The 26,851-nt window shown below is 42.2% G+C and overlaps 2 protein-coding genes across 4 annotated transcripts; both read left to right on the top strand.

The window, feature by feature from the left end:
• The first annotated feature begins 11,584 nt into the window (after positions 1-11,584).
• LOC136449438 (lachrymatory-factor synthase-like) lies at positions 11,585-12,576 on the top strand. The gene has a single exon (XM_066449461.1). It carries the CDS (start codon positions 11,681-11,683, stop codon positions 12,332-12,334), a length of 654 nt encoding a protein of 217 aa, XP_066305558.1. The 5' UTR covers positions 11,585-11,680; the 3' UTR covers positions 12,335-12,576.
• A 134-nt stretch (positions 12,577-12,710) lies between these two features.
• On the top strand, positions 12,711-18,781 carry LOC136449439 (uncharacterized). Of its 3 annotated transcripts, none has more exons than XM_066449463.1 (9): positions 12,711-14,362; positions 14,807-14,929; positions 15,156-15,282; positions 15,361-15,435; positions 15,558-15,617; positions 15,703-15,783; positions 15,876-16,001; positions 17,125-18,463; positions 18,567-18,781. In XM_066449463.1, the coding sequence occupies exons 5-8, from the start codon at positions 15,591-15,593 to the stop codon at positions 17,173-17,175; spliced, it is 285 nt and encodes a 94-aa protein (XP_066305560.1). In that variant the 5' UTR covers positions 12,711-14,362; positions 14,807-14,929; positions 15,156-15,282; positions 15,361-15,435; positions 15,558-15,590; the 3' UTR covers positions 17,176-18,463; positions 18,567-18,781. The 3 variants fall into 3 exon arrangements, with proteins under 3 accessions (XP_066305560.1, XP_066305559.1, XP_066305561.1); XM_066449462.1 differs by having other exon boundaries at positions 16,110-18,463; XM_066449464.1 differs by having other exon boundaries at positions 14,795-14,929; positions 16,110-18,463.
• The last annotated feature ends 8,070 nt before the right edge of the window (positions 18,782-26,851 follow it).

Below are 26,851 nucleotides of genomic sequence, written 5' to 3'. Positions count from 1 at the left end.
AATTGAGGGTTTGAGAGAGGTCACTCACATCAGTCCTAATTGGTGTTTATTTGGGTCTTATTAAAGTTGGGACTTGATTAGGAACAGGCAGCACGAAGGAACATTGAAGATTCGCTGAAAAAGGGTGACTAGACGCTGCACCGGACTCTGCTTCCAGCGTTCGGTCAGTTCATAGGAGGTGAATAAAAGCAGCACAGGAGTGACCGGACGCTGAAACAGTGCTCATCCTACGTTCGGTGTGAAGGTGTCCTTGCGTCCAATCAATTGAAGAAGACAAACTCAAGATCGACCAGACTCTGGCTGCATCCGGTCAGGGGTAATCGGACGCGTCTAGCCACGACTTGAGGGGTTTTGGACCTCTCTGTTGTTGATTGGACTACGGGTGGTAGTGTCCGGTCGTTGCCACCGGTGCGTTCGGTCAGTTGAAATCGTGTGGATCTCAAACTCTATTTTGTTTCCTTATCTAACATGGGGGCCACCATATTTATATCTAATCTCCGTATGTTGCGCTGCTAGTTGCCCTAATCCCACAGCCACTGCGCCCGCACCGTCACCTACTTCACACCACCGTATAGCCATGCCAGAGTCTGTGCCCTAGCTACGCCTCCACCGTCGCGCTCGCTCTACGCTCTCGTGCCCTAGCCATGCATCTACCACTGTGCCCGCTCCGCACTCCCATGCCTAATGCCCACACCGCCATGCTAAGCGCAACCAACCATGCCACCGCCGTGCTTCTCTACTCTGTCGTGCCCATGTACACCCACACCGCCGTTTGTTCAAGCTCGCGCCTACGCCACCATCCACTTCACCACGCGTCTCTTTGGCCACCGCTCCACTTTGCACCAAACCCTAACCCTAGGTGTTTCATTACCGACCAGGTGGTGCCCTGTGATCCTCTCCCTTGCTCATCTATCGCTAGTTCGTCAGGTAGCAAGCCATCGCTTTCAATTTCGTATCTATTGCTTTCTTCTTAGGGTTTCACATCTCTAGATGAATATTGTGATTATTTATATATCATATCTATTCTATCATGCAGCGAGTCGGTGCTCTTATGGTTGTCTTTGCAGTTGTCAGTGAACTCAGGGCCAAGCCCACGAGGACGGATCGAGGCTAAGCCTTGTGAGTGTTAGCTGGCAGGTGGTTCTTGTCTGTGGTAGTAATTCTCTTCAGCTACAGCAATGGCACTAGTCAAGAATGCCAGAGGTGGTCCAAGTGATGAGGATCCAAGGCCTCTACCTCACCTAACTACACAAGAAAAGGGAAAGGCGAAACAACCACAACAAAGAAGCGGAAGCTCGTTGATGTGGAGACTGAGAGAGCAGCATCAGTGCTAGTCACCGCTGAGCGAGCGGAGAGAGGTGGAGCTAGGAGTGGTGTCCATATTGCTAATCAGCTATCACTAGCTCAAAGGGCCACCATCGAGAGGGTTGAGAGTCGTCATGGTAGTCCAGCTAGGACTGTCATGCTTGGAGGATGGCGTGTCGCTTTAGAGGAGAGTCAGCCTTAGGGGGAGACATAGTAGTAGGCACAACTAGCGGAGCAGATAGAGGGTACTCAGCGGCCAGAGCAGACTGAGGAGATAGAGCAGGCAGCACAGCGACATCTTCGGTGCTCTAGTCATACATGCACTTAGGTGTCACCGAGGCTTGAGACATAGAGGAGGGCTCTCATCCGCCTCCTAGACCGCAGGGTTCGCCTCCGATGGTTCACCTTGACTTGAGGGCAGCCATAGCCAAATAGGTGTAGCAGCTCCGCTTCGTGTAGTTTGAGGACTAGTTTCCATGGAGGTGGGATGAGCGTGCTTCAGAGCAATTCTATATAGTACTGCAGGAGGATTTCTATAATGCTTATCTAAATAGTGGAGTTGCCTTCAGATCACAGAGAGTTTGCTCTATTGAGTCACTTGTTGCAGCTGTAGGCGAGCAGATCCGTCCTCACCTCTCATATCTATCAGGGCTGACAGATCTTCTTAGACGCACTAGCCGCTATGTTCCGTCATGGGTCTGTGAGTTTTGCTCTTCTCTTTGGATTGACTCAAGGCACAAGTTCATTCACTTTGCATTCAGTGGCCATGACTACAGGCTCCAAAGCTTGAGGGTCAAAGAGATTCTTAGGATTCTAGAGTCACCCATTCGCCTTCATGAGGTTTGCTATGGTCAGATAGAGCCTTTGATACGCCCTCATAGTGGTCTTATGCCTCCTACAGACCTTGTCAGAGTGTGCTTCATAGAGCCTTTTGGCGAGGGGTCGAGCAGGACACCGCGTGACCTTACTCTCATAGCTCTGATGCTATTATGAGGAGGACTATGCTCCCAAGGATGGGCTACCATGAGTGTCTAACTCGCATTCAGTTATGGCTAGTATATCACTTGGTTTCCCAGTTAGTGTTTGATATTTAGGATGTGATATTGTCAGAGATGGAGGATACACTTGCAGATGGCTTTAGAGGTCACTGTCAGCTACCATATGCTCATTGATCACCTTCTTGATTTGTAAGGTAGTTACACATAAGTCCCCAGAGACAATGGCAAAGTACACAAGTGCTACTATAGAGTTTCCTCAATATAACATGACTTAGATGCTATGTCATAGTAGTGCGAGGACACCTCGCTAACCAGGCCATTGCCTAGAGGTACCTAAGACAGTAGCCCAGTAGGATGAGATTATCAGGGGCATTGCTGTTATAGAGGAGGAGGAGCTTGATGCATAGCAGGCGGATGTGATTGAGAGTGACCCTAGTGATAGCTCTGATGATGACTACCAGCCTATTCCATAGATGGCTCCTCGACCACATGATAGAGAGGCCAGTGGCTCTAGCTCCAGCTCTGCTCCACCACAACCACCGTAGATAGATCCAGCACTTCTTGTAGTACTTGAGCGGATGAGACAAGACCAGGTATGCCAGGCATAGGAGACAACAGCTACACTTGCATAGGTTTAGGCTCGATAGGAAGGGTTCTAGAGGCAACAGCAGGCCATGTAGCAGCAGCAGCTCATGATCCAGCAGTAGTTACTTGGTTTCATGCAGCACGCATTCTCTGCTATCGGGAATGCTCCTCAGTAGTCTACACCTCAGATCAGCTAGCCTGCCACCACTTTAGTGACTCTAGCTGTATAGCCCAGTGGGCTTCAGAGTGAGGGACCACCAGCTACTTAGTTTGCTTCACCTACAGAGTAGGTGTCCTAGTGGTTTGCCTGACCAGTGACAGCTTAGTGTCCTCACTTCAGCCCCATTGTTACGGGCTTCACTCCACCTCAGAGTTCCTTAGTGCTAGTGACAGACACCCCAGTCTCTAGGAGTCTTGGTGCTACATTCAGTGAGCTTATATGGCAACCTACTCCTCTAGATCTATGAGTCCCTGTCCCTACTACAGTTGCTCCTATTATCGGGACTACTGAGACGATCCTATCGTCTGTTGCATCGTCCGAGCTAGTTACTTCAGTTGTTTTAGCGACAGTGATAGCGGCAGATGTGGCTCCACTTCCTACAGTGATCCTTCTAGAGTCATAGGCCATGCTAGTCACTAAGCAGACCTAGACCACTTTACCTTTACTTCCAGCGATAGAGGGTCAGACCGCTCAAAGCTCAGGGTCAGAGGATGATGCTGCTCAGTTCTAGATTTCTCACTGCACCTCAGCACTTGACTCGACTGCTCCTGTCTCGCCATTTGACCCTTAGGTTTTGGTGCTTGACGCCAAAGGGGGAGAGGAAGAGATTATGTGAGAACTAGGGGGAGCGTTACATCTAGGGGGAGCGTGTGATTCATTTCATTTGGTTTTCTATGTGTGATACTTTATGCATTCACGTTTATCTTCATGCATTGCACTACATACATGTGATTGTGATACTTATGTGACATGTGTGCTCTCTACATTGATATATATATATATATATATATATATATATATATATATATATATATAGAACTACTATCCTGTAGCTGGCTACAGAATAACTTATTCTGTAGCCACTTTGAGTTATGATAATTACTATGTTAATTTACGAGATTATAGTAACTCCTTACTAAGTGGTTTAATATAACGTTATGGTAAATATCCCCATATGTTATAGTAACCCAACTATCGTAAATATGTATTGACATTATGGTAAATTAGTATATAAAATTATAGTAAATGGAGGTGGCTACAGAATAACTTATTTTGTAGCCGGCTACTGAATAGTCTCTCCCTATATATATATATATATATATATATCATGTCACTTGGTTATGCTCATTTGCTTTGCTTTCACATTTTACTCCGATTCAAATGAGCTTTACTTCTTGTACTCATGCTTAATTCATATCTATTGAGTACACCATGTTGGCTTTGGTCATATAAGCATGTCTAACTCCTTTGCTCTTATTGTCAAAAGCTTATATGAACCACGCATGTTGAAAACCTCACTCATCTCTTTTACATACTCGAGGTTGTGTTGTCATCAATCACCAAAAAGAGGGAGATTGAAAACATCTAGGCCCCTAATTGGGTTTCGGTGATTAATGATGACACGAGATTACTATGACTAATGTGTCGAAGACAAGATTAAGGATGGACTAGTTCTAAGTGTCATTTGGTGTTGAAGAGACACTTAGAGTAGTTTAAGATTTTGTTTTTCCTTTGGCCATACTATTAAGGGGGGTATGGACTAGTAGCTTGACTTAGGTGAGTCTAGTGGGTTAGGTGTAGTGCACACTTGTGAAATCTAGAACTAGGTAGCTCAGAAGTAGCGCTAAGATCAATTGGAGTAAACTTCATTCACATAGAATTTCGAGTTGGAAGTGAATGGAGGTCAAATGACTGACCGGACGCTGGTCTGGTTATGACCAGACGCTGGAGGGTGAATTCGATCAGTTCATTTGATCCACTGAAGTCATCTAGTTGCGACCAGACGCTGAGTGAAAAGTGACCGAACGCTGGGTGCCTATGTGTGGTCAACTCCCGAGAGGTTTCAGTGCTGACCGGATGCTGGTTAGGAACCGGTAACTGATCGGACGCTGAATAACTAAGTGACTAGACTCTGGGTGCCAGCGTTCGGTCAACATCAGTAAGGTTCCAAAGAGCGTTTTTCTTGACCGGACGCATGTTAGAGTCTGGTCAGAACTTAACGACTCTTTCTGACACAGTGACGTGGATAGCTGACCGAAGAGTTCGGTCACCCCGCAGAGTGATGACTCAGCCTCCAAACATTATGTTTTGAATGAGGGGGTATAAATACTTACTCCACTCGTCTATGGGAGGCCCTTTGCCCATTTGTTCAGCTGAGAAACACCCTTGAGAGTGCAAAGGACAGCAAGAGCCTAGTGAGGTGATTGAGATTTGAGAATCCAAGATTAAAGCCTCATTAGTGCAAGAAGAGTAGCAAGTGTGCATCCACCCTTCTCATTATGCTTGTTGTGGTCAAGTGAGAGTTTGTGCTTGTTACTCTTGGTGATCGCCATCACCTAGATGGCTCGGTGATGATTGAGAGTTTGGTGATCATTCGACAGAGCTTGTGGATGACCCAACTTAAGTTATGAGAGGTTGCGGGTGATTCACCGTGATGGAGTGTTGAAGAATTAGCCCGTAGAGAGCACTTGATCCTTACGCGGATCAAGAGGGAGCTGCACCCTTACGTGGGTGATCCAATGAGGACTAGTGGAGAGTGGCGACTCTCCGATACCTCATCAAAATATCACCACATTCCTTTCCCTCTCTTTACTTTACGCATTTACATTCGAGCAATTCGTTTCTTGTCTTTACATTCCTAGAATTACCATGCTAGAGTAGGATTGAAATTTAGGGTGCTAAACTTTTATAGGGTAGATCAATAGAATCACATTCGAGGCACAAGTGGTAAAGTGGGATAAGTGTAGGACTTAATTATTGCAAAGAATTTAGAATTAGCCCAATTCACCCCCCTCTTGGTTATCTTGATCCTTTCAATTGGCATTAGAGCCTCGTGCTCGCTAAATTAGGCTTAACCGCCTAGAGAAAGATGTCCCATGAGGATGGACCTCCTTCTATCTTTGAGGGAGATGATTTTCCTTATTGAAAAATCCGCATGGAGGTTATTTAGAAGCTTTAGATGTTGGAATTCTGAGAGCTGCCTCTCAAGGCTTCCCAAAACCTAAGGATCCCACACACCTTCAAGGCGATGAAGTTAATTATAAGAAATGGAATGCAAATACTAGAAACACCATCATTAGAGGCCTTTGCAAAGTTGTTTTTAACCGTGTCTGGAATCATAAGGATGCCCATGCACTATGGTCGGACATTTGTGCGCTCCATGAGGGAACAAAGAGTGAGCGTAAGGAGCGCTATCATCTTATTATGAAAAAGCTTAATTCATTTGAGATGCTTCCTAAAGAAAGTGTTAATGAGATGTACTAGCGCTTGAATGTTCTTGTAGAGGAAGTCAATGGGATAGGACTTACACAAATGCAACCCTCCGATGTTGTAAGAAAAATCTTGAGTGTCCTCCCCATTGACAAATATGGGCATATTGTGACCGTGCTTCATCAAGGTGATCTTTCCACTGCTACACCAACTCAAATATTGGAAAACATCAATGCACATGAGATGTATATGCACACCACACCACAAGATGACTCTTCTGCCACCAAGAAGAAAGACTTGGCATTCAAGGCTAGCCAAGAGAAGAAGGGCAAAGCAAGAGTTGAACGTGAGAGCTCAAGTGATGATGAAATTGATGATGCAAGTCTTGCTCTTATGGTGAAAAGAACTGCCAAGATGCTTAAGAAGCTCAACAAGAATGGTGTCAAGTTTGATGGCAAGAAGAAGTTCTTCACTAGCAATAGAAGGAAGCCAATCTTTGGGATAGATTGCTATAATTGTGGAGAACTTAGTCATCTAGCTCATCAATGCCCCAAGCCCAAGAAAGACAAGTACAAGAAGTATAAGGGCAAGAAATATGACTCAAGTGATGAAGATGATGATGAAAAAAAGAAAAACAAGCCATACAAGAAGAAGAACAAGAAGAAGGATTTCCACAAGAAGAAGAAAAATGGCAAGGCATACATCGTTGGTGATTGGCTCACGGATATTGATTCATTAAGTTGCTCATCTGATGATGAAAGTGAGAATGAGAAGGTGGCCGCTGTTGTAATTGACTCTTCACTATCTTCACTGACACCACCGCTGTCATTCTCTACACACCTATGTCTTATGGCCAAGGGTGAACGAAATATACAAAATGATGATGATAGTAGTGGTGATGATCATGCTAGCAATGATGATAGTGATAGTCATGATGAATTTGAATCACCTTCTTATGATGATCTTGTCAAGTTGTTAAATCAATATACTAAAATCATTAGAAAGACAAGAGCTAAAAATGAAAAGCTAGAACTTGAGAATGACTCACTCTTAGCTAAATATGACATAGCGGAAAAAGCTAGTGTTGAGCTTAGAGAAGAAAATAAAACTATGTCATCCAAACTCAAGGAGCTCAAATCCTCTAAAAAGGAGCTTAAAGAAAAACATGATAAACTTGAGGGGATACATAATGAGCTCATCATTAGCTACAATTTGCTAAAAGAAGAGTATATCAATCTCAAAGTTAATCATGATAATCTTGTTATCTCTCATGAGTTATTATCCAATGAGGCACAGATGCTACTAACCATGTTGTTAAGATTGATATAGCTACATCATGTGATGATTTAGTTATTGAGAGCATTGAGCAAGGTTCTAGTAGCAAAGGCAAGCAAGTGGTTGAGTTCGATAACTATGATGAGTATGTCAAGATCAAGAATAAAAATGAGAAGCTCAAGAAAGATCTTAAAAAAACTATCAACCACCAACATAATTGTGATAGAGAACCTTGACCATGATTGTGATATAGCTCTTGAAAATGAGAAGCTCAAAGAAGAGAACAAGAGACTTAAGATGAAGAAAAATCATGATGAACTTAAAGAAAAGAACAAGAAGCTCAAGTTGGAGAAAGAACATCTCAAGACTGGCTTGAGCAAGTTCACAAGAGGCCAATATCTTCAAAGTGAGCTACTCATGAACACCGTCATGAAGATGGATAGAAGTGGTATTGTTTATTTGGCAAATCAAGAGAAGAAGGCTCAAGCTCAACATCAACAACAACACAAAGTCAAAGCCAAAGCCAAAGAGGTGTTTTGAGTGTGGACAAGAAGGTCACTTTGCCCATGAGTGTCAAACTCCACCATCACAACCCTTGCCCAAACATGCTAGACCCTTTGCTTTCAATGCTCATTACATGCTTAGAAATGACTCTAGTGGAAAAATAAAAGTCATGTCCTTAGGACCTCCAAACAAGAATAGGCCTAAAAAAATTTGGGTTGCAAAGTCACTTGTTGAGAAAGTAAAGGGCCCTCATCAAGTTTAGGTCCCTAAACAAGCTTGATCTCTTGTGTGTAGGTAAACTACAAGACCGGTGGAAGTCATTGGGTAATTGATAGTGGTTGCACTCAACATATAACCGGTGATCCTCGTATGTTCACCTCACTAGATGAAGAAGTAGATGGTCAAGTAAGGATAATATTTGGTGATATTTCAAAGGGCAAGGTTCAAGGATTGGGCAAAGTGGCAATATCAAATGATCATTCAATATCAAATGTCCTGTATGTTGCTTCATTGAGCTTCAACTTGCTATCCGTTGGTCAATTGTGTGATCTTGGCTTTCAATGCTTGTTTACCGAGAAGGAAGTAGTTGTATCTAAGAAAGATGATGATCAAGTTATATTCAAGGAATTTAGATACAACAACCTGTATCTAGTAGATTTTACCTTCAAAGATGTCAACTTGAAGACATGACTATTCACCAAAACATCACTTGGGTGGCTATGATATAGAAGACTTACTCATGTTGGGATGAGCTCACTCAAGAAGCTTATGAAGAATGAATTGGTGAGATGGTTGAATGATGTGAAATTTGAGAAGGACAAGCTTTGTAGTGCATGTCAATTCGGTAAGCAAGTTGTAAATACTTATCCTACAAAAGCTTACATGTCAACAACAAGAGTGCTAGAGCTCCTTCACATGGACCTATTTGGACCAACAACTTACAAGAGTTTGGGAGAAAATCTCTATTATCTTATGATTGTTGATGACTACTCTATATATACTTGGGTGTTCTTCCTTCATGACAAGACCAAAGTTGCATCATGTTTCAAAAAGTTTGCCAAGAGATCGCAAAATGAGTTTGAAGTGAAGCTCAAGAAGATAAGAAGTGATAATAGAAAAGAGTTTGACAACACAAACATTGAAGCATATTGTGATGAAGTTGGAATCAAACATAATGTCTCCGCCACATACACTCATCAATAAAATGGTGTAGTAGAGAGAAAAAAACGGACACTTATCATATTTACAAGAACAATACTTGATGAGTATAATACATCCGAAGCTTTATAGGCGGAAGCTATCAACACCGCATAGCGGCTGTTATTTTCAGCAGAGAGGGACGTTGCAACGAGAGGACTGTCCACTTGGCTGTCTTCTACACGGAACTTAAATACTACACTGAGAGTACGTCGGTGCACTGTCAGCAGGTTGAATGAACCAATTAGGCAAGGCAAACAAGTCTTCAGTTTCAATAAACCCGTGGCCGGGGGCCGTATGGGCGCGAGGCTGTGAGCGTTGTTGCCCGTCGTCTTCGTCTCATCCGTGCCGAAAGTGAAGCCCAACCCAACCGATGAGCGTCGCCACTGTCTGAAAACGCCGCCTGTAAGCGTCGCGGAATTGAAGGTTTTCAGTTGCGACGTTACCCCGTCTGAGAACGAAAGCTGCTTGGATCGGATCTCGCTGCAGCACGCCATCAAATTTCCTCTTTTTTTTTTTTGCTTGTAATTTTATTTAGAGGAAAACTATGTATATATGGAGCTCGAACCTCTTGGTAAAATTCATTTCCTGTAGATATTCCAGTGTTGGAAAATCCAAAAAGGGGGGCCGGCCGTCAGTAGTATGGCAAGTGGCTGCGCAGTGACTGCGACGCTGTTTTTACCTCCAGTGGGCAGTGGCACCAGGACTTGTGGGGTTGGTGTACGGCGCCGATGAGGTCATGCATGAGCACGCTGTGAGGATGTCAGCAACGGGCAGCGAGCAAGCAGGCAGCAGCGCGAGGGGGGCCGCCGGGCCGGGGCACGACACGCGTACCTGTGGCCGTAGCACTGGAACCGTTGAAGGCAGATCGATTCCTTCCCGGTATGTATGATGCACGGACGCCATTGCCAACAGCACGGAGTACGTACGTGGTGCACTTGACAACAGTAGCGCCGGCCGGTAGTAGTACTCCTAGTAGCTACCGAGGCGCCGTCCGGGCGCGACGCAGAACGGCAGAGCTAGAGTGGGCCACGGCCGGCCGCGTTCCCCCCGAACGGACCTGCACATGCCGGCCGGGCCACCAGCGCAGCGCAGCGGCGGCAGTCGGCACCGGCAGGCAACGACGAAAGCCCGGCCTGGACCAGCCAGCGCGCCGTCGCGAGATCCCGAGCGCGCGACCGCGAGCGAGAGAGGGGGGCCTCCTCCAAGGTGACGGATCGACCGACCGCGAGAGGTAGGCTTCCTGGACCATGCACCCATGGCGACGGGGCTGTCCCAGGCTCGCCGCATTATTATCGCAATGGCAGCAGCACGTCGTCGCTGCGGTTCAGGAGGTCCCCGCCGTTAATCATCCATCCATAGGCCTGCGCCTGCCCGTGCCCGTCGTGACTCATGCCCGCCCGGCCGGCTCCGCGACGTGCGGCGAGCCAGTGACAGAGACGCGTGGCCGGGCGCGCGCGGGCCGGGGGCCCCCCGAGCGAGTTTCTGCAGCGGCAGTGCGGCGCGGCGCGGCGCGAACGACGACGACAACCGGTGGACGGACGCGCTGCCGGCCGGCCGCCCTGGCCGCGCCTGCCCATCTTGCCCCGGAACCGGCCAAAAGCCAGGGGCCGCGTGTCGCGCGTCTCCACGCCGCCATGCCCGCCAAGCCCTGTCGCGCTGTGGGCTGGACGGCTGGTGCAGGCTCCCGCTCTGCTGGAACGCTGGCTGCTGGGCGACGCTAGCGCTCGCTGATCGATCGGATCCGACGCGCCCCACGCCGTGGTGCCGCCTACCGGCTACTGTGCCTGGCTCTGCTGCGCTGCGCCGATGAGCTCACCGCCCCGTGGGCTCGGTCGGCCGGTCGGCTAGCTGTGCTGCCCCGCCCGTCCTCCGGCCTCGCTTCATTCGCCAGTCCTGCTCTGCTGCTTCCTATACCCTCCCTGCTGCATCCATACCGTACGACCATACCATGGCGCCACACACGTACGACTGCAAATCGTAGTAGTACGTGCGCATGCACCGTACAACATCATCATCATCATATATTCGAATGTCACGACGCACGTACAAACTCGAGGATCGGGCCCATGCATCGTAGTATGCCACGTATCCAAATATAATGCTTATAATTATTATAATATTTTCTATGAACTTAACTAAATATAAGGGAATTTGATTTAATCCAAATCTAAATTTGCATTCTTTATGGTAGCTAATAGGACGAACTAACCCGTTAACGAACCCAACCACGGCCCCCGCGTCCGTCGGCTATATATTGCGTAGCCCCAACACCGGTTCCAGCGCGTACTCACCCACACCACACGGCCCGGCCGACACGTCCGTGCTGGCTCGTCGTACTTGCACGCCTCCCCGCTCACCACCCAGCCAGCCCCCATTCCCCCAAATGATGATGGCGGCACCCGAGCCCGCGGCCGTCGGCGGCGGAGTGGCACCGCCGGTCGCTAGTAGGGTGTGGGAGTGGGAGGGGAAGGTGGCGTCGGCGGTGGCCGAGGCGACGGCGGACGAGGCGTGGGCGCTGCTGTCGGACTTCCTGGCGTTCCACCGGTGGCACCCGCGTGTGGCTGCGTGCCGGCTGGCGTCCGGCACCCCGCGCGCGCCCGGCTGCGTCCGGTACTGCGAGGGCACCACCACCACCGGCGCCGGCGGCGGCGAACCGGCGGACTGGGCGCACGAGACGCTGCTGGAGCACGACGCGGAGCGCCGGTTCTTCCGGTACGAGATGAACGACAACAACATGGGCTTCGGCCTCTTCTTCGCCACGTTCCGCGTCGTCCCGGCCGCCGTCGGGTGCGAGCTGCGGTGGGAGTTCGAGTGCGAGCCCGTGCGCGGCACACCCAGGGACGCGCTCGTGGCGCGCCTGCAGGCCGGACTCGATGGCATGGCGGCGCGCGTGCGTGATCACGTCCTGGCCGCGCGCGCCGGTGCCGGCGCCGCTGGCAGCGACGACGCTGCCGCCCCTGCTGTGGTCGCCGCGGGGCTGGAGGCCGCCGGTGAGCTCGTCGTCGTCAAGCTCGACAGCTCCATCGCCGCCGTCTGAACTTCGATGATCCAACAGACGGCCGCTGGTGCTGTCTGCTCACGCTCACGCTGTCGTTGGTTCGTTGCCCATCGTGTTTCCTTTTCTATCCTCTCGTCGCCGTGGTTTTTAGCTGTTGTGTGTGTGCTGTCTTCGTAATCCTGCATAGATTATTGTATGCATGTAGTATAACCGCGTACGGCCGACTGCTACTGCTCTCTCCTCTGCCTTTATTAGCGTATATATACTCTCCTATATAAGGATGAAAACGTCGAAAAACTCCTCAACCGTTTTCTACTTTTACATTTGAAATATAAAAGTGAAAGCGAAAGCGGACAAGCCGGACACGAAAACGAACACGAACTTATGGAATATCTAGAATTTCGGAAACGAACCAATTCGAGCGGAATTATGTTGAACACGGTCGGTATGTGAAAATTCAATACGACCAGCAGCACTAAAAGCAGGAGAAAATTCCTTCAATGCTGGAGAAAATTCCTTCAATCTCTCTCTTTTTTCTTTTTTCTCTTCATTTTCCTTTTTCTTTTTCTTTCCTTTTTATTTCTCTTTCCTTCTCCCCTTCTTTCTTTTCCCCTCCTCTCTCCTTATCCGATCGGTCTCTCTTTCCTTCTCTCTCTCAGGCGGCGTCCAGGCCATCACCCGCGCCCCCACCTCCAGTCCTCTGCCCTCCACCTTCGGCCCCGCACCCCCACCTCCCGCCGGCGGACGCCGCCGATGCTGCGCCTCGCCCGCCGCCGTGGTCTCCACTGGCGCATCAGGCGCGTCTCGTCGCCGCCCGTGCTCCACCCGCCGTCGATCCGCCCCAAGCCCGTCGCCGTGGTCTCCGTCGGCGCATTAGGCGCGTCACGCCGCCGCCGGTGCTCCACCCGCCACCAGGTTAGCCCCGCACCTGTGGAAAGCATGGCAGGGCAGGGCAGCGGCAGCGCGTGGTGCAGGGGAAAGGGGAGCGGAGCAGAGGGGAGCGGGTGGCGGTGGCGCGGCGCTCCGGCAGCGAGCAGCGCGGCAACGGCGGGTGGAAGCAGAGGCAGGGGAAGAGGAAGGGCGAGCTCCCGGTGGTGCGCTGCGAGCGGCGGCAGTGGCGAGCTCCCGAGGGTGACCTTCGCTTGCTGGAATTCGGTTCGAACCAAATTTAGAATACGGAACACTCCGAATAAAATGTAGAAAAGTAGAAATCAGTCGAACAAAGCCTAAACCGAATTCGATCCAATTTCGAGTTTAGTATTCCGTATTTCGAATTCGAATTTAGTATTTCGTATTTTGTCCAAAAATACGAATTCGCTCGGGTCAAATGTAGAAAACGATGTGGTTCGGTTCGGGATATTTCCTTTCCGTTTTCATCCTTACTCCTATATATGCATGTATTAGGTAACTACGTGTGTTGTACTTGTAGAGTCTGTCTACTCTATAAATGTGTGTTTTAGCATAAGCCAACACATGGTTGTTGGCTACGTGTAAAACACACAGATTCCAACACAGGAAAAAATCATGTGTTTTTTTGAACTAGCTAGCACATGTTTGTTGAATGTCTAAGAAACACACGAATTGAAACACGGGAAAAAAAACATGTGTTTTAGGAGAATGTAACACACAAATTCCATCAGGCAAATAAGGCCCATGACTCTGTAGTTTTTATCTTTTGTTGTTGCCTTTTATCCAAGTTTTTGGTGGTTGTCTTCTGTCCAAGTAAAGAGTAAGTCAGCCTAGAGCCCAATAACTAAGAAGACAAAGAGGCCCACTAAAGATGTGCCAGCACATAAGCCCAAAAACAACAATCGATATACTTGGAAAACAAGCAGAGCAAACAGGGGAAAGCCTTTGTCCTATGTGGAGATCAGATCTCTGCATGGAGGCAAGCAGAGCACTGCTCTGCGAGCAGATCATATCAGATCCCCCACGCAGAGCAGGGGAAAGGAGAAAACAACCAGCAGATCAAAGATGAAGATCTTCTCTGCGTGGGGACAAGCATAGTAGAGGAAAGGGGCAAGCAACCAACAGATTGAAGGGGAACCACTAACCTCAACAACCAAGGTAAGCACACCGACTTCCTCACGATGATGTAATCCAAGCCTGCTAGTATTTGCTACAACCAAATTCAGGAATCAGAATTATAGATTCACAAATTAAGGAACTCAGGAAACAAAAATACAGAATACCAAAAAAACAAATTGCACATTTCAAATAGCACAACTGGTATTTGCTGCTAATGCAATTATACTGATTAAACAAGCATTTTTTGATGTTGCAACCAAAGGGGTGAAAATAGCCCAAACACACTACAATGAGCTGCAAGAAGCAGCTGTGAACTCTAAATGTGGCAAACTATGCTTTCTATTTATAGCTGTTTCTAACTACTTACAACAGCCCTAGTCGATATTTTAACAGCCCTAATTACAACAGCCCTGATTCTAACTATTTATAGGTGATTGTATGAGCAGCAGATTACATCTTACACAATTTTAGATGTTTTAACAGAACAAGAACAAAGGAAGAGGTACAAGACAGGAGCAAATGTCAGAGCCACAATATCAGATTCAGAATTCTAAGAAAGTGCAAGGATACAACAACAATGATGTCAATACCAAGGACATGTATGAGGTAAAATAACTCCTAATTTAAAATACAGTCATAAACAATGAAAATATGCCAACTACTGAATTCTACATTTTGCTGCAGCATTCATTTGATTCCCTAATGCATTTGATACAAGCACCAGTCCAGTTTGATGCAATGAAAAATTAAGAATATCTGATAAAAAGCAAAATAAGTACTCAGGTGCTCTTTTTTTTATGAATCAAAATAATATATATATGATAACAAGCAGAGTTGATGATTATCCAACATCAATGAACTTACATGGTATAGAAGCAATGAAGACTGTGCAGTCAGCTCTATATCAAGTATTTGGAGGCACAAATTGTTCCACTGACCGTTTCTACAGATACAAAAAGGTGAGCAAAATCATTGCTTACTCTTAGAAAAGCCAAGATAAAATGGTTGTTTTTGGACTAAAATATATTTCAATGCAGGGAGGCTACACTGAACTTATGCTGAAACAGATGATGAACTCTCAGGAGAATAATCAGACTGATAGGAATACGGAGGTAAAATTTATAAATACCAGTATACAAAAATTACAATTCAGATATATGCAAATAACATACATATGCAATGTAAATTCAGCATAACATGACTATAATTTAATGCTTCATTATAAACTGTGCAGCAACATGAAGAGATGTAAGGATCATTAACAAAGATGGTACTTAGAAATGACAGAAATGAGGTGAAACTATATTATATATACTTATCAAACTGGTTGTGTTATATTATAAATGGTAACCATTCTCATTATCAAACAAATAAAACAGAATATGAGCCTTGAAGATCTGGATGGAATCTTTGGACCACAAACTGACCGGTCAATATCAGAGTCAAGAATGTCATATGAGGTAGATACAAGTAGCTGAGCCAATTTGATTACATTTATAAGCAATACAAATATGTACTGGCATCAAAGTAAAACTTATCTTTGCAAAAACAGGATGGAGAAATGGCAATCGTCGCTGATGATGATGGAGCAACGACAAGCATAGCTAATGATGATAGATCTAAAATTCAACAATACCATTGGCAAACTGATGTATTCAATAACATGGATATTGATGAGGTACATAAAAAATGATCTCTTCAACTATTTCAATCCACACTGAAAAAAATTATTTGTATTATAAATGACATTACTCAGAAACTAAGACTGTTGCTAATATATTTATAGGTGCAGCATAAAAATCAAGATGATCAACCAACAATGGGAGAAAATGACTTAAGGATAATAGCAACAGAACCAACAAGTTTAGATATTACATCAACTATAACAGATGATAATGAGCAAGTAAATGGCAGTCAGGAACTGATGGAGGAAGAAATTGAATAATTCATAAAAAATGAGCAGGTTGCAGCATCTGAAGGCAACAATGCACCAATCAACAGAAAGTATACCCCATAGCTATCGATGGAATTTAAGACTAGGGATGATGCTCATCATTTCTTCAACTTCTATGCGTTCCTAGTTGGATTTCAAGTTGCCATAACACATATGACAAGAACTCAAAGTAAGAAGAGAAATAAAGTGTTAGTCAAAGTGACAATGAAATGCAATCGTCAAGGAAAAGAAAAGGAACCAAAGTCTTTAGAGCAAGAAGAAGCTAAAGTAGACAAGGATGTTGGAAAGAAATCGGTAAGGAGAAGAAAAACAAATGTTCAACAAAAGTTAGATTGTCCTTGTGTTATGATGGTGAAAGAAGGAGGTGTATGGAAGATTAAAACTCTTGATTTAGAGCATAATCATGAGCTATGCCCTAGAGATAGGGATCATCTATTTTCTGGTCGCAAGTATATGACAGAAATAGAAAAGGGACTTATCAAGACTCTGAATGATAACAATATCCTGACTAGAAAGATGGTTTCTATTCTATCGTATCTGAGAGGGGGGCTTACAGTTCTACTGATGAAAAAGAAAGATATCAGCAACTATAGGACAAAGCTAAATAGAGAAGTTAAAGGATCAGATATGACACAAGTACTGGATTATTTTAGAAAGAAACAAACTGAGGATCCATCTTTCTTTTACAAGTTTGATTTAGATGAGGACAAGAGAGTGAGAAACTTGTTCTAGACAGACTATTCTTCTATGAAATATTATGCAGATTATGGAGAATGTGTAAGTTTTGACATGACATATATGACCAACCGATACAACTTACCTTTTGCACCATTTGTTGGAATCACAGGACATGGGCAAAGTTGCCTTTTCAGATGTGCTTTCCTGCATGATGAGATAGTGGACACTTTTAAGTGGGTATTTCAAACTTTCCTTGAAGCAATGGAAGGAAAACACCCTCAAACGATCATCACAGACCAAGACATGGCGATGAAATCAACAATAGAGCAAGTATTCATAAACACAAAGCACAAAAATTGCTTGTTCCACATAAAGACCAAATGCTACAATAAGAATGTCAAGGTGTTTGCAGCAAACGAAGGACTATATGAAGACTTCGAAGATACAGTGAACAATAGTCTAATAGTGGAAGAATTTGAACGACTTTAGAAGAGAATGATTGAGGAAAGAAACCTTCAAGGGAATAACAACTTTTCCAAAATATGGGAAATGAGGAAAAAGTTCATCCCGTTCTACTACAAAAATGACTTCTTCCCTTTCATACAAACCACATCTAGGAGTGAGGCAATAAATGCTAGGTTCAAAGATAATGTAGGGCCAATCTATAGTATCATTAGCTTCCTGAAAAAGTATAATCGGATTGTTGATACCATAAATCGAGCAGAAAGGCTGGAGGACAGCTATAGCAAGCAGAAAAGGCTAAAGGAATTTATATTTGGCTACAGAATAGAGCAGCAGGCACAACAGCTATACAACAGAAACATATTAAAAAAGTTTTAGCTACAACTAAAGGTAATATCAAGGCTGAACTACAGGGAAACCGAAGATCGGAAAACATTTGAGGTGTGGCAAAAAGTAACCAGATTCAGGAGGTTCATAGGTTCAGGAGATATACAGTAAACACTGACCTAACAGAAGGCAAAGAAGAATTTACTTGCATATGTGCAAAATTCAGCAAAGATGGGATACTCTGCTCTCATATCCTAAAAATAGTCATTAAAAAGAAAATCAACACAATTCCAGTCAAATACTTCTTAGACAAGTGGAGAAAAAAGGATATGAAGAAGAAATAGTTGCAACAAGCTCATTATTGAGATTCAATATATTTTCTAGGAAGTCAACAATACTGAATTCAAAAGGATCAAAAAATGAGGAAGCCATGGAATACCTTATGGTAGAATTCAACAAGATGGAAATCAATTTAGATAGAATGTTATCTGCTCAGCAAACAGGTGAAGCACAAAATGACCAACGAGGAAATGAAGGAGAAACTATAGCAGCAGAAACTGGAGATCCACAGACTGAACTAGATGATCCAGAAAGAATTCAGAGAAAGGGAAGACCACCTAAATCTGTCAGAATGAAGACACATATAGAAGAAATAAAGAAGAAGATGGTGGAAGCAGAAAAAAAGAAAAAGAAGAAAACAAATGACACAAACAGTGCAGGTAAAAAATTTTAGAACATACAAATAGAATTTTAGTACATACAAATATAATTTGAATCCAAATGCAAAAATTCTTATTTATGTGAACTAATAATGTTTTGTAGGCTCCCCGGTGAAGCCAAAAAGAAAGAAAAGGACGAAAACATCAAATGGTAGCATTGATCACCAAGCAACAGAACACTAAGGACATGGTAATCAAAGATGATCAATAGATGGAAATCAAAATTTATCAATCAAAATTAGGGATGCAATCAAATTCAGTGGTCAATTAATTTATGTAATTTGTTTAATGAACATGATGTTACAATCTTAAATTAAATTATGCCTAGAACTACAATTGCATATGCTGAGAACTAAAATTACAGTGCCCAGTAGCTATAAATTATATTGTTGGTGATTGTAATTGTATAACCGAATGTTTTATTTGTCTAGTTTTGATCAACAACAGATTTTACTAAACCTACAGCTTACTAAATTACAGAAAAGCAGCAGAGACAACACATAAAACATATGTGTGTTCAAACAGTGTGCTAGCACAAATCACAAGTAAAAGGGGATGATACACATGTTGGTGACTATTATATAAAGTTAACCACGACCACTGGATGCATGAATGACTATTAACTCATACAAAAAACTTTTTCGTGTTTAGTGATATCAATTGCATTACTTCCTACTCTAGCCTTAGACATTTAACAGCGAAGAACAAAACTAGAGAGGTCATATTGTATTACTTCCTCACGTCATAAATTTGCTAATGAAGAAAGTAAGCAAGTCTGCAAAGCGGGATTAGAAGCTTGCCTTCTAGAAATGGACAACTTCAATTTAACATCAACCCAATTCACATAGAGAGGAGCAACTTCAATTTGCATTACCTGATCGATTTTCAGTGGATCCCCTTCAAAGCATACAAGCGTCAGCTAGAATGATATCCCCAAGCTTCACACTGATGATGTCACCTGGCACAAGGATAGTCGAATCCTCCTCGGTCCACCGACCATTTCCAGAAGGAATATCACAAGAGGCTAGATCAAATATGTGTTAACATAAATCAAGATAAACAATCTTTTTCTATGAAAGGACAAGGACAAATAAGAGGTGTGGGCATGCATTACATACCTCGCCATTACCCTTTTGGTTAATAGTCATACATACCTCGCCATTACCTTTGGGTTAATCTATAGGTGAATTGCACTTTGTGCCTCAAGACGATACCTCCACGTTTTGCATACAAGAAGAATATATAATTTAGAACAACAAAATTGTGATCAAAACAAAACCAAACAAACAAACACAAAGTTGTAGTTGTTTCTTACCTTCTTCTGGTCATAGAAGAACTGGTAAGTAGTCTTCAAGGGTCTGTAAAAAGATTGGCTGCACTAGAACCTACATAGACAGAACCACCAACTTACTATTACATCTTCAGTACCACCAACAATATATGCATGGCAGACAATTTGCATCACAGGCTTCCTAAACTCTAGAAAACAAAAAAATCGATTTCAAGTTAGCACTTACAGTACCCAAACATGTGTGTGCTAAAACAGAAGACAAAATACCTAGGTGTTGTTCTTAACACTCATCATTAGGACTGACATAGGGGCCATGCTAAATTCATGCTCTATCTTTCTAGGCTCATGTAAATATTTAGAAAAGATACAGTGTTAGGCATCTCTATGTATTGACAAGTTACAAATAAAACAGATACAATAAACAATTATTAGATTTCAATAAGTGTAAACATAAATCAAAAGACGGAGGTGCATAACACAACTAAGAAACAGATACAATGAAAGGACAAGGACAAAAAGGAGGTGTGTGTCGACAAAAATCACAAATCACAAAAAAAAAGTTAAAAAAGACACATTCCACTACTCAGGACACAAACATAAAAGCTACTCACTTACTCATGCAGATGGAACAGCTCATGAACAGTGACGCTGGCCACAAAAGTGTACCCGCCGTGGCTGGGGGATGTCTCCGACACATCATCAAAGTTTACAAACTGGCCAACCTCAACACCAGTGACATGTGCGTAGAAGATGCAAAACAAATGCAGGCATGCGAAATAAGGAAATTAGTTCAGAAGATCTTGTACAAATAAGCAAGTATAGGTCACATAGAAGAAAATAAGGTGCCCAGGTCAACTTACCAACTGATATGGTTCTTGTGCTCCTTTGGGAAACTGAAATTAAGTCCTATTTGAAATGAGAATCAGAAGCATGTGTCATTAGAACATAGAGGACATTCAGCAAAGTATACCATGTTCAAACTAATAAAAAGGGTAATGCACGTAAGATCACTCACCGGATCAGACCGTCCTCTTTAGAACAACAAGAAGGAGCTCAACAACCCTCATGCTTTGCCTTGTCTTCGCAAACAAAGGTTACAACACTGACACATATAGGGCAAAAAAAAGAAACTAAAAAGAGGAAGCAAAACTAGGATGCATGGAAACAACTATCTACTTTAAAACTAGCAAAACACAAAATCTTAGAATAATGGTAAACAAACAGTAAACAATCAAGCATGCAAACAAATCATGCATCTTGTTCCAGATGCAACTAGCACCAAATATTATCATCCACTGTAGTTTATCCTCTGGACTGTAGATTAATATTTACAACCACTTTAGCAACAACTATTCTTATCAACGTAGCTGCTTCTTTACAAAGTACGATGCACTTATAGCATTAAACGACACCCTATATGACAGCGACCTAAACACGACATCTAAAAACAACGCAACAACGCGCAAGTCATGTACTCTTGAAGTACTTCTCATAGACCTGAGGGGAAAAATTATCAATACAATACATGATGGAACAAATACAAAACGTGGCATTGGAACTAGTATTACATTAGCATCATATTCGTTGACTTTAGACAGACCATCATCTGAACTATTGAAATCATTGGATATCATCTCATTGATATAGTTGATACGAACGTGCGGAATATCAGCTTCACAATACTTCTCCATCATAGACACACTCGGGTCCTAGAGCTCAAGATTCTTCATCGCGAAGATACCACTATCATTGCTAAAGTTGAAACAAGATATGAGAAAGACAAGACATAATACTATAAGGACCACAAAAAACAACTTCATCTATAAAAATAAAAAAGACTGCATTTAACCTACTCCTCGGACTCCTGAGGTACATCTGTAAAGACAACGTCATATCTATGGAAACCAATGTTAATATGGACAACTTTTGCCCACAGCGTCGAAAAGTTTGATACCTAAAAAATAAGGTAGAGAAAATAAATTAGAATACAAATACATACATTTTCTTATTCGAACAAAAATGTACATTGCATTCAAACAAAAATAATGTGAGTCCATGTGCTGCTGCTACTTACAAATTCATCATAGAAAGCTTTATGGAAATCTGGGTCTGCTCTAAAACGCAGTGTGCAAGAATCCATGATTAAGAACTTTCTTCGATTAAAATACACAACAACCACATATCAGCGGTCATGGAAAAGAATTGGAAAATAAAGCTGACAAAATAACACACAATGAAAAAGAGGAGATTATTAGTACAAGTGCAGTGCAAACAACATATATGCTAAAACTTAAAAATAATAATAAAAACATGGGTTACTCACATATTGGTTGTTTGCTAATGGCCTTGCACGAGCAGCACCCCTAAAGCATTTCAAAGCATTATCATATAGCTCCTGCTCCTTGCTATCATTAGGACCATGATTTCCAATAAAATAGTCCTACACAAATAGATTGGTCAATAATATTTCATATAGTTACTACATATAATTGAAAGAAAAAGAAATAAATCATACTTACTCCAACTTTAGAGAAGAAAAAAATGTTTGTATGAATTATTGGGGTGTTTCATATGGAATAACAATCTGCATAAAGCATTCACTACAAAGTAATGAACCTTTCCATTAGGTTTAAGAGAACTTGTAAGTGCACTTATTTTCACAATCACATTCTCATAATTGATTACTGAGACACTGAAACAAAAAGAAAAAAAGAATCATAAAGATCAAAACAACATGAATACCAAATTTAGATATACTTGATTAAAGTGGAGTCACAAGTGGTGAAAAAGCTAAATGAGGTTATAAAGATTCAAAGACTTACTCTGAATGTTCGCTATCAGCCATCCTCAGAACAACATCATACACGTCAGCCTCCTTTCTCGACACTTGTATCTTCGAATGAGGAACCATATAAGGACTCAACTTGTACTTGCTTGGCAACACAAACCTCCTTGGACGATGCACAACTAACTTCGAACAAGAAGAAAACCATTTATCTTCATTTGACAAAGACTCAGAGCTTCTTGATATACCATAGGTTCCATTACTTTTAAGATACAAATAACTCCCACCAATCGCTAGAACATTTGGCTGCAATGGAAGAGGTGTTGCAATAGGTTCCTGCAAAAAAGTAGGACAAAAAGACACATAAAATTGTTCAAAATCTAAAAAAATAACAAGGCTCATAATATTTCATCGTATTCTGCAACTACCTCACCAGCAATCACATGAAAAACAATCAAATAGAGATAGAAAGAAGGGGCAGAACAAAATGCTTCAATTGCCTTTGTTCTGAATATATACAACGCAAGACAAATAGTTCAAAAATGATAAGATTATGAGGTCCAAGTTACAATATCAAGTTTTTCTCTAGGAGTGATTATAGCTAGAGGAACAGCAACAGTTGAAACTTCAGCAACAGCTGGAGCTTGAGCAGCAGTTGAAGCTTCGGCCTTGTTAGAATATTCAGTAAAAGGTAAAGACACCATATGGAGAATGTTCTAATCATAAAAAAATACCATGTTAGTGACAGAAAAAGAGATCACAAGATATTGAACAAAACAAAAATTAACGTAATATAATAAAGAAGTTTACAGTTTCAACATTGTCTTATCTTTCTCCCTCTCTAGTTTTTTTCAGACTCATCAGTTTCTTGATTCCTGACATTACTACCTCCACATGATGGATCAGACCTCACTAGGTTAACAAAGACCTAGCCATCTCCATTTGATCCTTCTCAGAATGTGTGCTTAATGCTGGTTCTAGATTGAACCTATGAAAAATGCAAGTGAATCAGGTTATAATAGAAAGAACAAGGCAAAGACAACAATAAGTAAGGGCAAAACATGCATTTATAGGGACACCTCCATCGCATATATTAGCATCATGATTCTGATCTGAAGTAGAAGTTGTGTTCACCTACAACAACAACAAAATGTATATGCATATAATACGATGATTTGCCATGGAAAGAAGATACAATGGGGAAAACATGTGCCATAGGATTAGCTTCTTGATGCATATCAGTGGATACAACAAGTGGAATCACATAATTTAATCTCTCATCAGGACAAGTTGTACTCGATACTGTACCAACAGGACGCCTCAGTTTAGGATCTTCAACATAATTACCTAAATCATCCTCATCATCTAACAATCTAAAAGAAGGTACACTAGGACTATTGAAGTAGGGAGTCTTTTTAGTACAAGGTTTCTCAATAGGTGCTTTGCCTGCTTAATCAAACAACAAAAATAGTAAAGAAGATTTAAGCTTATAGGTGACAAGAATGGATATTACACATATCAAATACCAAAATTGCATTATCTCAAACGTGCAATTCACTGCTAACAAATATGCAATCTAGAAACAGATACTAACCGGTACGATCCAAAGCAGGAGGTGCATTTTCAGCCAATTGATTCTCTTTGGAATGGCAGGGATTATCTTTCGACTCTAAGACTTGCAAATCACGACAAGAAGAAGTTTCAACATTCTTCAATGCATCTGATTTCGCATTGTCTATGGACTAAAAACAAAAAAAGAAAAATGGTTAACAAATAACACTGAAAAAGGCTGCCAGATCCAAATGCAAACACTGGTGCCCAATAACCAAGGGAAAAAGCCAAGATATACATCCACCATAGGTACGCTAACAGAGAAAGGAAGTGTTATAGATCAAAAAGGGGAAACAACGAAGAGATGTATAACTTATAATTCCCTTTAATGATGTAGATACGGTCTAATGTGCTTGTTCTCCATAATTCTCACTCTGATTAGCAGAACCACTAGGATTTATTCTGATGGGCTCTTCTCCTGCACAAAAATCATGCTGAAACATATGTTTCGTTTGTATCAAAGATTTTGTACACACATTTTTAAAGAGCAGGACAAACCTGGGATGTTATCAATCTTATCCATTGAGGGTCCAACAACTGCACTAGTTGTTTCCCCTGCCTAAAAAATGACATACAGACGCAATAAGTCCAGCAACTCCACGAGTTATTTCAATAGCAGGAAAAAAGCACTTTAGCTCAAATAAAAACAGTCATCAAACAAGTTAAGCATTACAAAAAATAGAGGCATATCATACCATTGGTGGAGCAGAGGCAGTAACAGGTGGCTAATACTCTGGAGGATGTGCAATGATGACAAAAACATCAAGTATTTTGACACCCTATGACAGTAATATAAAATTGGATTCATGTCAAACACAACACAAATGTTGCAAGGACAACAAGATTCCTAGCAATTTGGAAATTCTACTACAGAGATCCACAAAATTTTCATTTTAATGAAAAATCAATTATAGCAGTACCACTATGGTGAACAATTATAGCACAGTGGTGAAAAAAATTCAAGAGTGAAGTATACTAAGAACTACACTGAATCATACCAACATACCACCAGTTGTCTAAATTTCACAAAATACATTATTCAGGGAAATCAATTACAACAGTAATCAATATTAAATACAAAGAAACAAAATCATCATAACAAAAATTTGAATACACAAGGAAAAATCAGAGGAGTGTATTAGCGCAAAAAACATGTAAAAAGGTTCAAGATTTATTAGCACAAATCACAAGAGACAATTCTTTTCTATGGAAGGACAAGGACAAATAAGATATGTGTGATGGCACAAATAACAATCATGTAACCCAACACCCAATACAAAAAGAATCAGCAACTAGACATAGATTCAGTAAGAAAAAAGCAAGTTAGGGAATGATCATCAACATACTGAACAAGGCACCTACTTGTGGAGAAAAAAATAGCAATCGGTATCTAGAGACTTCCTAAAAGAAGCACAAGCATCATCCGATAACAATGATTCAGCATAACATGTTTCTTCAATAGATTTCACCTACAAAAAGCTATATATTACAATCAGTGAGGGACTTAGTAAGCTGAAGATGACCAAAAACAACAAAAAACACTCATAAGACCTGAAACACTTACCGGACGCTTTCGATACTTATCACCAGAAACACAATCATATGAAGAGTAATCTTTGATCATCAAACCTTTCCAACAAAGAATTCTTGGCAAATTTTGGGGGACAGGCTTACGAGATCTAAAGTTAACAAAATCTAGATAATAAGCCTACAAACAAGTTACAAATACATCAGTAAATAAAATACATGTACATGACAAAGGAATGAGTAGGGAAGAAAAGAGGAATGTGACAAGACTTACTGCAAAGAAGTATCGGCAACCACCGATTGCTTGTCTTTTCTTTTTCCTATAGGTCGAAATTGATGACCACAACCATTCAAAAATAAACTTTGACCTGTCCCAATCTTTCACACTTTTCACATCAATAAAAGCTCCTAAGTACTTGGGGCTAGGAAGAGTACTTGAATTTGGAAAGAGAAAACTAGACAAAGCAACAACCATGAAGTACCGAAAGACGTCATCATCGGATAAATTCCCATGTAACAACTTATCACCAAAGGTCTTCATGACAGGAAAAGAAGTCTCTTTGATTTCTTTAAGGAATCTAGACTTTGCAGAATCATCATAATGCTGGTTGATGCCTTCACCACCAATCGGGATTCCTAAGAACAGGTGGATTGACTGTGCAGAAAAAGGGATGATTTTTCCTCCAATAACTATATCACCACAGTTTAAATCAACTTGATTGGCGAGCCATTGCGCAAATGCTTTAGGTGCATAGCAACCATCATATTCAAGCAAGATCCCAAACCCATGATCTCTGATAATCTTCTTTTTAAACTCATCCAACTCTCTTACTATGTCTCTGAAATACTTGCTATTACACCTACTGTTTGTTGAAGTTGATGGACTATCACCTACAGTTTCTTTTCCTTTGGCACTGGCTTTATCATTTCTAATATTCTGAAAATCGATGGAAAAAAAGTTTCTAGTTACAAAAAAATTAATTCATTAAACATGGTGTCAAAAAAGGCACTTGCTACTAAATTTAACTTTCTAGTATGCCTCTGATCTCTAGAGTGTTCTGACTTCTTTTTCTTCTTAAGATACTGAGCAAACTAAAAATAGCAATATACAAAAAGATTTAAAAATTCAATACAAACAGCTATGCACAAGTAAACAGATAATAGTCCATGCATC

Source organism: Miscanthus floridulus, chromosome 5, assembly GCF_019320115.1.
Source record: "Miscanthus floridulus cultivar M001 chromosome 5, ASM1932011v1, whole genome shotgun sequence".
Classification (NCBI taxonomy): Eukaryota; Viridiplantae; Streptophyta; class Magnoliopsida; order Poales; family Poaceae; genus Miscanthus; species Miscanthus floridulus.
The sequence above is the reverse complement of the archived record's forward strand: the minus strand, read 5'-3'. Positions and strand labels throughout refer to the sequence as shown.

Bases quoted from the DNA above. Each gene is read 5' to 3' on its own strand.
- LOC136449438 (XM_066449461.1), top strand. From the start codon at position 11,681: ATGATGATGGCGGCACCCGAGCCCGCGGCCGTCGGCGGCGGAGTGGCA.
- LOC136449439 (XM_066449462.1), top strand. From the start codon at position 15,591: ATGGTACTTAGAAATGACAGAAATGAG. The intron at 15,618-15,702 runs GTGAAACTATAT...CAAATAAAACAG, and splicing joins TTAGAAATGACAGAAATGAG to AATATGAGCCTTGAAGATCT. The intron at 16,002-16,109 runs GTACATAAAAAA...ATATATTTATAG, and splicing joins ATAACATGGATATTGATGAG to GTGCAGCATAAAAATCAAGA.